This window comes from Leptidea sinapis, chromosome 1 (genome assembly GCF_905404315.1).
Source record: "Leptidea sinapis chromosome 1, ilLepSina1.1, whole genome shotgun sequence".
In the NCBI taxonomy this organism is placed as follows: domain Eukaryota; kingdom Metazoa; phylum Arthropoda; class Insecta; order Lepidoptera; family Pieridae; genus Leptidea; species Leptidea sinapis.
In genome coordinates this window covers 21414157-21431743 of record NC_066265.1, presented here as the reverse complement: position 1 = coordinate 21431743, position 17587 = coordinate 21414157, and the positions used below count along the sequence as shown (strand labels likewise).

At 34.5% G+C, this 17587-nt stretch overlaps 1 protein-coding gene across 2 annotated transcripts in view; it reads right to left on the bottom strand.

The window, feature by feature from the left end:
* LOC126977404 (uncharacterized) overlaps nucleotides 1-17587 on the bottom strand; it is a 360855-nt gene that overhangs the window by 3846 nt on the left and 339422 nt on the right. For both annotated transcript variants that reach the window (XM_050826232.1, XM_050826312.1), the window contains exon 9: nucleotides 164-230. In XM_050826232.1, coding sequence (XP_050682189.1) covers nucleotides 164-230 — 67 coding nt within the window. The remainder of the gene's footprint in view (nucleotides 1-163; nucleotides 231-17587) is intronic.

Genomic DNA, 17587 nt, shown 5'->3' with positions numbered 1-17587 from the left:
GTGTTGCAATAAAAATCCTCATACATACCGATATATATAAAATAAAGGAAATAATTAATACTAAAATAAATAATCATAAAATATGAATGTATCTATAGCAGATATATTAATGCGTACGTTGCAAATAAATGAAAGTATTTTTAATGATTAGGATTAAGTTTACCTGATCATAATTTCAAATGTAGCGACCAAGCTGCAGATCGAAATAAGTAAACGCGATGCTGCATTTCCTGTGGACAAAAGGGTCGTATGTACATAATGATGTTTGACTAATAATTAAGCAAAGTAGTTAGAAATAGCACGTAGTGTACATATGTTATGGACTTAGTAGATAATTGGACATAATACGTATAAGGGAATTTAAAAAAAAAACAATAAAATCCATAAATGTTGAGAATATGTTAAAAAAGTGTAAAAACAAAAGTTGCAAATTTTTTTATGACTTGTAACTTTGCTATTTGCAGCTATCTGCAACATTTTCCCATAGGACTTGTAGTTTCGCCGGAAATCGATAATTTTTTAACCTGAAACCCCCCCTTTCCACTTCCTGACCTGAGATCGCACTTATTTATCATTCCTATCATTTTTGTTGTATTCTCTTCCTTTTCCATAGGTTTCATTCAATTATTATTTTTTTGGTTTCAAAAATTATTATACGCTAATCGTCTTATAATCGAAATTCCAAAGAAGAAATTGGTATGAAATCAGGTTTACCATAATACCTGTACATATAATGTGAACTGTATATGAGAATATCCCTTTACAAGGGACAGAGCCGTCAGTTGAATATTAATACTAAAGTGGGTTTCGGTCAACAGATGTTCCCTGAGCCGTATTTAATAAAGTCCGAGTGCAATTTACGTGAGAGATAGAGAAAATATGAAACCAGATATCATCTAGATAGCAAGATTGTATTAATAATCGTACAGACTGGAACAAAAAGTTTTAATATAGATTATTTTGAATACAGAAGTGGCATTCCAATATGACAATCTAATTTTTTTATCGATAACCGTTTACCCATATCTTACATACAAATATCAATCTAAAAATAACTAACACCGTCCTCCTAAAAATGGGATCGTGGAATGTTTCCATCCAATTAAAATTTACATTAGATCCAGGAGCGACAGCGATCGCAGTGTCAAATATTCAAAAATATATTATTTTTAATTCATTGTATCCTGATAGAAGGCGCTGCTATTAGAGCCAGCTAAATGTTGTGTTATTATTTTCTTAAGATTAATTATAAGTGCCATGTTGGGTCCTAACGGACATAACCGAATTGCGACAGCACGCCCGGAAAAATACCACTGTCCTACATAAGCCTGATCCGGAGCACCGTGCCGATCACGCGCCTAACACGGCCCCGCTTCTTAGGCTGTCGCCGCGTGTGGTACTATAGGTCAGCAGAGTGGGATGAGATGCGGTATTTTTTTGCATCCTGCCCGTGGAAGTAGGTCTGTTTTTCGCTGATAGATCCAGATTTCACTGCTGGCGCTGTTGCTGATGTGGTGCTTCAAGGTATGGAACTCTTGATTCCATTCTCGCCAGTGCCTATCGGTGGCAGGTCAAACCATGGCGTTCTGGTTGCTTGCCAAGGCTGTCCAAGGAAACTTGTGCTAGCCAGCCATTCTGCCAACAGACAGGAACGATGACTCGAACGATGGCCCATGACGTGAAAGAGAAAGCTAATCTCCTGGGCTCCCTCTTCGCGTCCATCCGACTCTGGATGACCACGGTGCACCACCACCACACAATCCGCGGTACGAGTTATACATGCAAGAGGTAAAAATCCGTCATGGCGCCGTGCTTAAGGTATTTTTCACCTTGGACAAATACAAATTCCCCCGATAGTGCTGCGGGCATGTGATCCGGAACTGGCGCCGGTCTTTACCCATATTTTCCGGCTCTCCTCCTCCTCAGATATAATCCCGAAATTATAGAAGGCGGCTTTAGTGTACCCGATCCCTAAGAAAGGTGAACGCTCGGATCCGTCCCACTACCGCCCCATTGCCATTACCTCCAATTTCTCCAAAGAAATGGAGTCGATTATCAACTGCCAGCTCTTGAGATACCTATAGGTGCTCCTATAGGCATCCCAAGTGGTATGCAGTGGTAGCTCAGCTGGTGATCTTCTTGCATACCTCATCCATAAATGGGCGCAAGTGGTTGAGTCGAAGGGAGTGGCGTTGGCTGTGAGTTTGGACATAGAGAAGGCCTTCGATCGGGTGTGACATAAAGCGATTATAGTGAATCTGTCATCCTATGGGCTTCCCGAGAAGTTGTGCTAACGGGTCACTAGCTTTTTGGCCGATCGGAGCATCAAGTCAAGTCAATGGTGCATGCTCTGGCCTAAAACCCATAAACGCTGGTGTCCCGCAAGGCCGGGTGGTATCCCCTAGACTTTTTCTTCTGCATGTCAATGATATGCTGCAAATCAGCAGTATTCATTGCTATGCAGACGACAGCACAGGTTATGCTTCCTACACCGGCCGTGCTAACATGTCCGATGGATGGTAACGAAAAGAAAAAGACGAAAACCGGAACACACTTGTGTTTGAAATCGAGATTATTCTTTGCAAAGTCTCGGAATTGGGCCGACAAAATTTAGTCCAATTCAACCCCAAAAAGACAAAAGTTTGTGCGTTCACCGCAACAAAAAATCTCCCTTTGTCGTATCCCCTGGAACTGCCACAGCCGATATATCGAGCGACGTTAAGTTCCGTGGTCTCTTGGAAGATAAGGCCAAATTGGCCTCCAAAAAGCTTTTTGTACTCAGTAAGCGAGATATTACTTCACTATAAGCCACCTCCTGCAACTATAATATAAAGCGCCAATTTGGCCTCACTGAATACTGTTCTCACATCATGGCGGATGCTCCCCAGTACCAGCTTCTTACAATTGACCGCATACAACAAATAGCGGCTAGAATCATCGATGATCAAGTCATCTCCGATTAGTTTGATTCTATGGCGTTGCGTTGTGTTGCGTTCTCTCTGCTTCTTTTACCGCATTTGTCATGGGGAGTGCTCAGAGGAGATGCTTGGGATGATTCCAGCAGCCGAATTACACCACCGGACATTACGTGCAAAATACCACTCGCATCACGTTGACGTCTGGAATTCCACAACCGCGCATTTTGCAAGAAATTTCTTGCCTCGCACAAACACGTTTTTATATAAAAAAAATATCAGAACGGTCCAAACTGTTAAAGCTTATTCAAAAAGGCAAATAATTATCTAATACTACTTTATAACTGTTCATTTTTAAAGGATTTCAAGTGGGGCAATGATTTATCTTATATTTTTTCAATGTTATACATTTTTAAAGAGTTCTGAGTAGGGCATCAAATTTTCTAATAATACGTCAATCCCTTCCATTTTTACTGGGTAGAGCGGGTAGCGAGTAGACCAACTAATTAAAAATCTAGCTACAAATGTTTTCATTGTTGTAAAAATTACCGACTCTATGTATATTATAACTAGTGTATTAGATTCATCTTATAGATGTATCCAGTTATCAGGACAGAATCTGTTAAAAGCATCTTGATTTTTATAAAGTAACTAGCTGACCCGACAGACGTTGTTCTGTATATAATAAATAAAATAATGTTTTTATATAAATTTGTCAATAATATATCATAACATCAAAAATTATTTCGTAAAATATGCACCCTGCTGTGGTAATGAAATTGTTTCACAGCAGAACTGTCAAACCGTGCGTGAATAAATTCGAGAGTAATTATGTATGGACACATCAAAGGAAAAACAAATTTGTTGTTTTTATTTAATTTAGCAGCACTTTCCTATTTATTCACTTTTTAAACCTTCTCTGGACTTCCACAAATAATTCAAGACCTTAATTTGCCAAATCGGTCCAGCAGCTCTCGAGTTTTAACGAGACTAACGAACAGCAATTCATTTTTATATATATAGATAGGTGAGTAGAAACAAACAAATAAATTATAAAGATCAGAAAGAAGAACTACTGTCTGATATAATTGTAATATTTTCCTTTATAATATGTGAAGTATGCAGATATAAACACAGTCGTAACCGCTGTCTGTTTGTGCAAACTGTTTACTTATCTCATACAAAAGATAAGACATTGTTTATTGAGTATTTCATACTTGTTTGCGTCTGTCATAACACTTTGATATAACGTTTGTTGAAAGTGCAGCGTGTAATGTTTTGTCTTGCATTTGTTTATTTCGTTTCAGTTTTGAAATGGTTTTTTAAAGTTATTTATTACTGTTATTGACTTGTTGTATTAATCATTTAAAGATATTTTCTGTGTACATTTTTAGGTCTTTTGAATACACATTATTTTGTGCGCAATGTCATTGCCGAAAAGATCTAAGAAGAAGCTTGACTATGTGAAACAAAAAAATTTAATTTTCTTAATCTTTTTTGAATAAAGAAATAAAGGCCCTGTAGAGATAATTCATTGTCTGTTAATCTGTCATATTTTCTCAGGAATGCGATTAGAAATTAAGCTGAAAATACCAAAAAATCTCTTACAATTATAGTCTCTTAAAAATATATTACAATTATAGTCCACATTACTTAAGCTACATCTAGTGAAAGATCCTTGAAATTCAGTGGAGGTGTTTCAGAGATTTGCTTAAATTAAATTTGAAGAACAAAATTTTATGAACGATGCGGGACTCGAACCCACGACCTCCGGCGTTCCGTGCCAGTGCTCTAACCAACTGAGCCAACCGTTCGAGTAACGTATTGTGGCTTCATCCACAGGATCGAGGGTTCGAGTCCCGCATCGTTCATAAAATTTTATTTTTCACATTTTATTTGTGTGTTAATCCTAGAAGTGAGGGTTATCACTTTAAAACATAACATATTGTTTAGATTTGCTTGAGCAAACAGACAGACTATACTACAACTACATTTACATAATGAGGCCAGTCTGGAAGTGTAGATCGCAACTAGTCTATATATTATGATGACTTAATAACCTACCCTTTCTCAGAAGTCAGTTAAACAAGGCACTGTCAGCAATTATCACAAAACTCATGGATGTATTTTGCGCGTAATCTTCAGTAAGTCATGGCACTACCACGTTAAATTAATTTCGTTATCTTTATTATCATCGCAATACGCGACAATATTATCAAGTACTTTGTAAAAAAATAATAGACAGCATGGAATTCTAAAAGCCAGAATGAACCCTCGACTGAGTAAGTAACAATCTTAATCAAACTCTCAACGAAATCACAATTGTCACCTCCAACATACATAAATAATACAACGCAATAACGTCTAGTGGCATGCCACTGTTATTGCTTCCACCTTCCAGCCAACCCCTGTAACCCCTCCGGACCCCCTGTAACCCCTCCCGACCCCGCAACCCCACAGACACCTAATGCGACATTCTTATGTGACACCGATTTATCCAGCGTGTATTGTTCCGGTTAATTTATAGCGCTTAAACCACGGCCCGAATTCGCTGCTCAAATAAAAAATAATAATGTTTTAAAGTCGTTTGTTACAAATGTGAATGCAAATTGGGAGTGAGTTGTGGCCGTTTCGCAATGTTTTTACACTTTTACATCGTGCTTTAGTTTTAATGGCTTTCCAGGTTTGTGCTCAAAACGTTTCGTTAAACGCTACATGTGTACAATTACGTGTTATTCTGTTAAACGGATTAGCAACGAGATATTGCCGTTTGACAATTTGATCCCATTTTCAGACACTGGTTTAGTTGTATTTTATTTTCATGATACGTTTTACATAAATTTTATACCGGCCGCTGCTCGCGATCATATGTTGCCCATCGCAAATGTAATATGATCTTTAATTTCATTATTAGCATTTTATAATTACTGTTAAGCATACATTTGATATAATTCTTGGGAATTCGTAGTTTAGAGAAAAACAACTTTAATAGTTTCAATAATTTATTGAACTGTCTTCAACAATAATACAACTAGTTTTCTAATTTTATGGTAATGTAACGCGTGATTCCTCCCTCACACGAAACGATTCTTCTTCTTTTAATACATATTATATTCTTTTATTATCTTTTAATTTTAACATTACTTTACTTGATCTAAAATATTAGGCCGAGAGGCCGACCGTTCTTATCTCACTTCATGATCTATTATCTTCTCGATTCTCTCTTCTTCGCGTCACTTAAATCTATTTAAATTATATTTTTAATCTTTCCGGTTAACCGCGCAATATTCAGTTCTTATGTGCGGATAAGAATTCCTTATTACTGTACTTTTTACCATCATACCGGCTGCAACTCGCGACTAAAAAGTATGAATCACACAATTGTAAAAAATTCACAAAACGTGTGAAAGCGTTGGCACTCCCTTTCGTCCGTCGGATGCAACAGCTCCTAAGTATATTATTGTGTCTACAGAACCCCGGAACTAAGAGACAGCCTTTGTTGGTTGTTCTCAGGTAATTGGACCTGGAGTAGCACTATATAGAGGTAGGTGTCTATGAGTACGTTAACCGCGGAGGGTTTATCTCTTTAGTAGAGTGGGTATGTATCATAGGATGCGGATAATTAGCCGTTCTTCTCAATTACTATTGCAAAGTATTACTGCGTACAGTTATTGTATTTTAATTATTATAACAAGGTATTATACCTCGTTACCATGTGCCTGAGCTTAATACAAGAACACAGGGATTCATCATATAATAGTTAATAGTGGTTGGAGGCTGTGATTCCCTTGCAGTTTCCTAAACCTGACGCATATTGGAGCCCAATCAAGGGCAAAGACTAGAAGCAAAACACCATATTTTGTGTTATAGTCTGTTATACCTTTCAGCAAATCAATTATAGTTTATCATCTAATGGTTTACCGAAAAAAATAGTAAGTAAAGTCTATAAAATAATTTATGATTATTTTTTAAGATAGAACGCCATTGAGTATGGACTGAAAAAAATTTTTGACTTGATATTGGTATTGGTTCATGTATCCCGAAACTTTTTACAGTATTCTTTTCTGGTACCTTCTATTTCTTGAAACCCAACGGATTTTCAAGAAATATAAGCCCTCTGTCTTATGAGCTTTTTTATTTTAGATGCTCTTCCTCTTTTTCTTTTTCGGTACTACTTCTTGAGCTTCAGGTACAGTTTTTCTTGGATGCTTTGATGTTTCAATTTTTGACAAGAATGGACTTCTTTGTTTATTGTACCCACAAATTAGAAATTCCTGCACTTTAATACTTCCAAAGTCGATTAGATGTTAGTATGAATTAGATGTGAGCCGCCCAGACTAGTGACTCTCGAAAGTGACACGTAGTTTTGCAATACATACACTAACTACATAAATAACTTTGTAATTCTATATTAAAAATATCGAAATCTATATTAAAAAGTTATTTATGTAGTTGTTGTATGTAGAAAATTTGACCGGAAATTACAAAATACTTAAGTTTTTCCTTGATTTCTTCTACACACTAATTGTATTCTAAATTTGAAGAGTAGAATCTTAGAGTTTTGATGATGACTGCAGTCAGTCAGTCAGTGAGTGAGTGACAAAATTAAGAAACGTTGACTAGTTATAATTCTTTAACTATTGGTTCAAATTTAATGAAATTTAAAATATATATATGTGTATAAAATATATGTGTTTTTATAATGTTTCCTTGGTTACTGAAAATTAATCCACTACGAAGTTATAGGGGGTCGAAAATAGCCTGAACTGCTATGAGAAAAGGATGGTACGGCCGTGCCACTTGTCTTTGCTCGACTTGGCGGAGACACTGCAGTGCCCCCATATTAATTGTTTGTTGAATTTGGCAGACTGATGTAGACCTATGTAGAACGATGTACAACCTATGTAGACCGATATAGGTCGATGTAGACCTATGTGGACCGATGTAGACCTGTGTAGACCGATATAGACCTATGTAGACCTATGTAGACCGATATAAACCTATGTTGGAAGCCCGAATTACACCAATACGTCATCACTTTCGCTTCACTCGCGAGAGAAAATGGGGCGTATTGCTTTTTTGAGATTTTTTTGTTAAGATTGGTTGACGAGTACGACGGTCACTTCAAAGTCAGATTTATTTTTCAATTTAAAATATCGCAAATATTATTTTTACATGAAAAATCTCAATGAAGTAATTTTTCACAGTTCTGCCTGCTGTTTTCGTTTTTGACAAGATCTTGATTTTAAATTGTTAAAATTTTTTACGAAAAAATCGGCATGTTCCTGTGATGCAATAGAAATTTATTTAGTTAAAATTCTCATCTCATTTGTTATTATTTGTACCACAAACTGTAAGAATCTTGGAAATGTTTAAGGAAATGTTGTTTTAATACTATTTTTTAATTGAAACTTCATTACATCGCCTCAAATTCTTGTCAATACAATCTGCCAGTGTGATCCCTGTTATTACAATTGGTTTAGTTGTTTAGGAGATTAACCCGAACGACCAGATATAAAGATAAAATTTTTAACGGTATTACCAGCTCGATATAATATCTACCTATAAGGTACATAAGGTACCTTCAAAAACACCTGTTAATCAATTTCAAAGATCGGCAAAACTATTGTGATTCCTTTGCTGTTGCTAGAATAGGTAGCGGTGATCACTAACCTTCAGGAGACCGCTCGGTTATCCGAACATCCCTTAAATAAGTAAGAGAACGGTTACCACACACACTGAACACACTGCCAAAGTGGAAACTTTATTAATAATATGAATTACAACTATGCTCATTTGTGAGTCTTTCTTAGTCGACTCCAGCTTTATCCCAACACGCGTTACATGGTTACACATCAATTAAATTGCCCAAAGTGCCTTAAGAAGTTTTTAGTACGAAATATAAATAAAATTTGAATAAATTTTGTAGATCACAAAGTTCATATCCTTTATAATTTTAATCTTGTTTAAGTTCGGGTAAGATAATTATGAGTTTGTGCAACCCTCGCAGTTCGGCCCCACCCAGCCCGTTTCAGCCGCGTATCATCACGCGATTTTTATGATAATTACATTTTTATGACATGTTTTAATTCAATTTAACGGCCTTCCATTATCATTCTTTAACTTTTATAAGTTTTCTTCAAATTTTACTCAAGCGCTGACATTGTGGAGGACTTTCCTCGACTTTATTTTACTAATGATAAGACCATGAAACATGAAATGGTAGTTCTGAGATTTTTGATCGAGCACATAATATTTTTGCACTATTTTCACATAGAAACAATTATTTATGGTATGACTATATATTATGCTTCGGTATTTGTTGAGTAAGTATACTTTATTATTGTTTCTGATTAGAATTTAAAACTTGTACAATATTATACATCATTAAATATTGTTTTTTTATACTTTTTATGAAAATAAAAAGAATAAAAAAACAATATTAAAAAAAATAATAATAATAAAATAATATAAAATATTAAACAACCTTCGCACGACACGCCACAAGTTAGGATATCATCCCCACCATCTGGATGTGTGGCGGTCCTCCACAGTGCGGTTTTCAAGAAGCTTTCTCCCTCGTACTACAAAGCTGTGGAATGAGCTTCCTTGTGCGGTGTTTCCGGGACGATACAACATGGGTACCTTCAAAAAAAGCGCGTACACCTTCCTTAAAGGCCGGCAACGCTCTTGTGATTCCTCTGGTGTTGCAAGAGAATGTGGGCGGCGGTGATCACTTAACACCAGGTGACCCGTACGCTCGTTTGTTCTCCTATTCCATAAAAAAAAAATAGCATTTGCAGTTCCACTCAGCTTTTTTGAAAAACCCAAAATTCTGAGCGACATCGCAATTTCAGACATCCGGTGGTCTCATTAGCCGAGTAATTTTAATAGATATGGTGCTCTTTAAACTGAAAGACTAGCTTGTAAAAGGCATAAAAGGCTTAGAAAGAATTCTTTTTGATGTCATTTCTAATAACTTCTAGATACTACTACCGCTTTGGAAACAAAAGGTGCTCTGAGAGAGAAGAAGCGGCGCAAGAAACTCTCACAGCATTCTTTTTTTGCGCTCTTTTCAATAAACATATACAATATTGTACAGTCATTTCTATCGCTATAAAATAATCACAATCTAGTCCCAGGCTGTCTGATCATTTAGATATTCAGCAGTGGATTAATAGGATTTACGACAGAGCCATTTTTTTTAAAAACATTTAAATTTCTTTATAGATGATGCCTGAACAGTGGCTGGGACTTTATTATAGAAGTGTATACATTTACCTTTAAAGCTATTGTGTATCTTATAAAGCCTACTAGAATTAGTTACAAGCAATCCCTTATCTCTAGTGTTATAATAATGAAAATCACTATTAAGAGCAAAAAGGTGGCGATTTTTGTGAACGTTTATTAAATTTTCATAAATGTACTGAGAATGAACAGTCATAATATTTATTTCTTTAAATTTTTCTTTGAGAGACTGTTTATAACCAAGCTGATATATAGCACGAACAGCTCTCTTTTGCAGAGCAAACAATATATCAATGTCAGCAGCATAACCCCATAGTAAGATACCTGTAATGCCTACTACTCGGCTAAGTTGAGTTAGTAAGTCTTCAGTGAGATGCCAGAAAAAGTTCATGAAAAAAAGTGTTACGAAATTCAAGAGAATTATCAAAAACCGTTTGTGTGGTAAAGGTTACAATAATAAGAAAAGGGTTTCAATAAGTGATATCATAATATCATATTTTGAATAAAATATTTGAATTTTTCTCAAAGTTTTTCTCTAAATTAGTATAACGAGAAGTTCTGAAAAATTATATTTTAACGTATCATGATACGTGGGATGGTTGTTTTACATTTTATTTTTTCAAATCACATGTTGTTACTAAAACTTACTTTAAATTACATCGGTTGGTTATCTTAATAAATTATTATTTACACATTTAAACACGACTCTTACGGCCTGGTCAGTTGCCGTCGCTGTATGACCAAGGTCACTGGCATGTATTAACACCTTATCTGAATACAATCCAATTAAATTCCAACTAATATCAAAAACAAAAGCGCATTTCATATTATTAGTAGCTTTGAATTATCATGATGACACAGAAAAAATATAAACCATACCTCACTTAGTATGATTTATCGCTTAATAATTGATTGATCCTTGGTTAAGGATGGAAATATTTTTATTATTATTTAAGAAATACTTTATTGCCTGATTTATTTCATTTAGGAAAACCGTGAATGAAAAAATAATAATATTTGTCTATTTCCAAATTTGTATACCTAAGTGAGACAAAAGTATTACGATATTCAAAAGAATTGTTAAGAAACGTTTGTGTGGTAAAGGTTACTTTAACATAAATGACTTTCTAAACGATGCCACAGATTGGGAACGGAGCCGCCTTTGATTTTCAATAAGTGGTGCCACATCCTATTTTATTAAAAAAAAATTGAATTTGAATTTGAGATGTATAATTTCTATAAAATTATTTAAAAGGTTGTTTCTTTTGTTAATCCAAGTACTGTATTACTGAGCACTGTTTTAAATGTCGTAATCTTCTTCAAATTATCATTAACACGTTCACGACGTTGTCTTAACAGCGATTAAGCAGTTAATTATAGCAAGACACGTGCTCGACAATTTTAATGTACGTTTACTTCTTTTAATCGTTACAAATATTATAAAGGTAAGTAAGATTCAAGTTCAGTTAATATATTTTTAAATAACCAAATGAAATTGTAAGTTTTATTGTATTAATGAATGGTAATTAGTGTTGATGTCGAACTGTTAGGTGATTTCGAGGCAGGTGAAACACTGTCGAAGTGAATAGTTAAGATCGTCTTTTATTAGATTTTAAAAGTATAGATTTCCGCATAATTCAATTTTTTTGTGTAAACATATTCATGTATCTATATTATTTCGGCAGGATTCTTAAACCGACGCATATTGATCAACTTGAGTTATTAATGCTTCGAAGACAAAAATTAAACCATTTAAAGCCTCCACTATATAATACTCGTATAACTCGACAATATAATGTGAGATCAATCTTAAAAGTTAACCAACACTAAACAATTATTGTTTTACTTAATAAACTGGAGGGATACAAAAAAAACTACCATGATTAATGGAAAATATGTGTTTCGCACGGCTGGCTATGTGGTATTTCTCTGCTCTGGAGCGTATTCCTATAGACACAAATATATATAATATGTAGAATAATTAACTAACATTAGTTATTGATTTTACAGTGTTACGATCAATCATTCACCACAGATATTTTAGTGATATTAATATAATAATAGAATATGTATGCATAGTCAAAATAGTTTTTTTTTATGGAAAAGGGAGGACAAACGAGCGTACGGGTCACCTGGTGCTAAGTGATCACCGCCGCCCACATTCTCTTGCAACACTAGTGGAATCACAGGAGCGTTGACGGCCTTTAAGAAAGTTGTACGCGCTTTTTTGAAGGTACCCATAACGTATCGTCCCGGAAACACCGCACAAATTCAAATTCAAATATTTTTATTCAAAATAGGATTTATAATCACTTATTGAACGTCAAAATCTACCACCCATTCAAAAGAGACTGCCTCAGACCTGAGAAGAATGGGCGAAAGAAACTCAGCGGGCTTTTTTTTTTATATAAAATATGGATTACAATGTAATATCGTACAATAAACATTAATAATTAAAGAGCCTGAGGGTGTTCGCTTTAATCCCAGTCCGTGGTGTCATTAAGAAAATCGTTAATGCTATAATAACCTTTCCCACACAAACGTTTTTTAACAATTCTTTTAAATTTCATAACACATTTGTTTTGTACATTTTGGGATTGTATTGGGATGGATCATATTGTAGATGCATATACATCGCCCAACAAAAGACTTACTAACTCGACCCAACCGAGTAGTAGGCATAACAAGTTTATGTTTGTTCCTCTTGTTAACATTATGAATGTCACAGTTTCTAGAAAATTCCTCAATGTTCTTATGAACATACAAAACATTATCAAAAATGTATTGAGAAGCAACAGTCAAAATGTTTATTTCTTTAAATTTTTCTCTTAATGATTCTTTAGGACCTAGGTTATAAATCGCGCGAATAGCCCTCTTCTGCAGCACAAAGATAGTATTAATATCGGCCGCACTGCCCCATAACAATATACCATAGGACATAATACTATGAAAATAACTAAAGTATACTAATCTCGCCGTATCTATGTCAGTTAACCGTCTGATTTTCTTAATCGCATATGCTGCAGAACTAAGCCTATTCGCCAATCAAAGCACAAAGAAGCTCATTCCAAAGCTTTGTAGTACGTGGAAGAAAGCTCCTTGAAAAGTGCATAGTAGAGGACCACACATCCAGATAGTGGGGATGATATCCTAATTTATGGCGTGTCGTGCAAAGATGGAATTCGGCGGCAGGAATCAGGTTAAACATATCTTCGGGACTTTTTCGATGCTAGGCGAGGCGTTAAGGGAAGTGCTGTCGAAAAGCGGTGATACGACAAACAGGATTTTTTCTTTGTGGTAAATGCGCAAACTTGAGTCTTCTGGGGGTTGAATTGGACAAGGTTCAATTTACCCCATTCCACGACCTTCTCGGGAGAGGACTCGATAGAAGACACATGTTTGTCCCGGCACTGGTCGACGATTTTCCGAGAGAAACCTGCATGGCCCCTGTTTACGGCATCACCTAGGCTATGTATATAGAGTAGAAATACCCGATAATATTTTAATACACCAAACCATACCCACCGGAAAAATCAGATTCCATCTCCTGCTGCACACCATAAAACTTAAAAGCGAACAATACGTCACATCTTAACACAGCGAATACAACACACAGCGAAATGTTGTGAGTCCATAAATCGTAAACTTTCTCATTCCATAAAACTAAGTTGGAAGATGTGAAAATGTATGATAGTCGCGTCTCAGCGGAATTTACTACGAAGATCTGCAGCAAATGATCTACACTCAAATAAATAGACAGGGTCATTTTAAAAAGTGTCGGTGATGCAATATGTTGAACCGTTGACTCTCACCACGTATCCTTCGGTTTAATCCTCACCCGCCAGGTACCGATATGTTTCATCATATGAAGATTTATTCCATGTTTTATAAGGTCATTTTAATTAAGAATACAATGATCCAAAGTAGCTCATAAAGCCGTCCATTTCTATATCTCACTTTCAATTATAGAGTTATATTAACAAAGATATAAAAGGGGATTTACACGATAAACTGCGAACTTGCATCGGAAAAAACACTTTGTTAAAAAGCAGAGGGAATGAAAAAAGTTAGTTAGGGGAATGACAAAAGGAAACTGGCGATCGTAATGGGTCCAAGTTTGGGAAACACTTTGGCTAAACATTTGCTAATGGAAATGGAAGGGAGCCAGTATCGGTAGTTAGGAGAGTTTTTTACGCACGGCAACAATCAGTGCCAAATAGCAGCGTTATTTTAGTTGTTTACGGTTTGTTTAACGCTTACTTTGGTAAGCGTTGGAAAATATATTTCTACCTGGCTGAGGATTCTAAGTGAAATTTTTAGTTATAGAGCTAGCAAGAATAATAGTAGCAAGTTAGTGAAGCTTTTCTTTAGTAAGTTTTATTTCGCTTAATTTGTTATTTGTTTTCTATAAAATATTATTAGGGCCAAATTGATTGAGAGTAATAACTGGATGAATTTATATATTAATGTTTCTACTTATGTGATGGCGTAAATAACTGTTTACTACAGGAGCTAATCAACTGAGTGTTAAAGAAAAATGTGTACATACAATTAAATTGTAACAAAGTAAGCGAATGTACATAATATATATTTTTAAATAATAGTGCTATATGTTCTATAAACAATACCAAAACCAATAAAGTGCTTTATAGAACTTGTCAATTTATACGTTTGTCTGGTTTGAAAAACATAATATTTACTGCATAGACTTTATTCAAATTTTGCATGAATATTATATATGACAAGGACTCAGGACAACATAGAGGCTACATATAATCATCAACATCAGCCGCAAGACGTCCACTGCTGTATAAAGGTCTCCCCCAAGGATCTCCACGACGATTGGTCCAGCGCTGCCCTCATCCAACGTATTTCGGCCATCTTGACTAGATTATCGGTCCATCTTGTCGCCAATGGCGGACTTTACTGCCCAGGCTATATATTATTATGCCAAATGCAAGCATAGAATTATCGTTGCCACACGAACGAGTTTAGGAAATCTGATTTTTCTCCCAGCCAGGTAATCATTTAATAATGACACATTCGAATACGGTAGAGACTGACTATACAATTCGTTATTTTTTAAAGTGATAACCCCCACTTCTGGGATTAATTACACAAATTAAATTTATAAAAAAATGTTCATAAGGTATCGAAAGACAACAAAGTTTCCGAACTTTCAATTCTTCGTGTAAAATTTTCTGAATTTGGCTCATACCTATTCCCAATATTCCTCGAATTGTCTCATAGGTAATCCGCGGATTTTCTTGAATTAGCCGCTTAACAGTAGCCACATTATTTTCGTTGACGGAAGTTGAAGGCCACACTTCACAAAATTCGTCATGTAAAGAAACCAAGCAAGGTGCATGTATCCCAAACGCATTTTGAAGACAAGCGGCACAGTCTTGCGGAGAGAGAGAACTTTTAAAATCATTAAATATTATCGCTCTGAAATCTTTTTGACTTAATTCGAATTTCGTTGCGTACGTAGAACTTTGATTTTAGTTGTTTTTAATTGTTTTATTTATAACTAAGAAGATTGCAACGTTTCAAAAACATAACATTCAAATAGTTCCGATTAGCTAGAAATGCAAAAATTTTAGTTTGCCCCATGTATAACAAGATTTAAGCAATGCAATAAAAATATTAAAAAGCTTCTGTTTACCTCATAATATTGTCAGTCTTTTTATTCAAACAATCTGTGGGTTAATTATAAGAGGTCAATAAATATAGCAACGCATTTAGAATGTTTATGGACCGGCCACGTTATTGTAGCTCTTCTTTAATGTTTTTTTATGCAGTAATTATAAAAAAATAGTCCATTAGAGACCGCATTAGTAAAAGTTCCAATATTGTTTTAAGTGTCGTGAATAGTTTTAAAAATATAATAAATAGACATTGGCTGTTTAAATTAAATTGTTCCAATAAATGTATTTAATGTGTCACTAACCCTAGAATAAGATTTTACTAGCATTATATTTATAAAATATCTATATATATTAAAGAGAATTTATGTTTGTATGTTCCCTAATAACTCCTAAACTATTCAACCGATCTCAATGAAATCTCTGTAATAGATTCGTTGAAGCTCAAGGAAGGTTTACATATATAATTTATATGGCAAAACAACGTTTGCCAGGTCAACGTTTTTTTCACAAATAAAATTTGAAAACAATATTTTATGAACGCTGCGGGACTCGAACCCACGACCTCTCGCGTTCCGTGCGAGTGCTCTGCCAACTGAGCTAACCGTTGGAGTGACGTATCGTCACAAAAACTTGTATGTTTTGTTAAAAAAAATTTTTTTTCAGATTTTATTTGTGTATTAATCTTAGAAGTGAGGGTATATGTCTTTAAAAACATAACAAATCGTTTATATTACATTGGCTGTGGCCCTAAAATAAATTATTATTATAAAATGTTACTTCATTTATCACAAAGTTAAATAAAGATATATTTTTGTTCTAAAACGCTATATCCCTATACTCATACAATCCACAATCACTTCCAGATAATACATCCTAGTATTGTCTTTGCAATGTAACCAAGCATAGGAAGATCTTCTCTCTAATCTAAGTTAATATTATAAATTTTCAAATAGAGAATCAATACTTTTTCAAATCAGCCCAGAAACGTTGGATGTGTTGACCAACAGTTAATTATTTGAATGCAAAAGTGTCTTTCTGTAAGAAAAAAAATCTAATTTTCGACAAAATATCGAATAGAAATATCAAAATGTATTTAATTGAATTATGAATTATTTATTTACATGTACCGTGGTTACAAATTTTGTCCAAAAACATATTGTCTAAGTATATTCCATTAAATGATAAAATCTATTAAATTTTTTACATTTATAATTATTATCAAATTGTATTATTATGTATTAAATTATATTAACAATAATATTATCATTAAAGCTCATAAAAACATATAACATATACGTGGAAATATGATTTTGTAGTGTTATTAGACAATAAAGTGCTTTCGAATTTCAAGATATAAATTTGAACTGGGTTTGCTTTTGAAATGTGAAAGTGAATATGTTTGAATAGCAGATAACTAAATAGATTCAGGTCATGGATATGTCACTCTTCATTAATGTGGTGAAACACTTTTATTCTGATATAAGTTGAATAAGTACGAATCTAATTAATTTTATACAGATAATATATTAAATTGCATATTTCTGAATAAATATTAAGTGTTATTAATACACTTTTCTTCGGGATGACAATACTTAAAATTGTGACTAAATATTGCCAAAAAATAACAATAATAATAGTAAGTATCTATTTCTACTACTTTGCAGGAAGTAGATATGAAGCCTTCAGTCATTTTCAAGACATTACAAAAGCTTGGTATCAGACGTATGTTCGTATATCTTACTATTAATGGATATAACAACACTTCCTCTGTCGAAG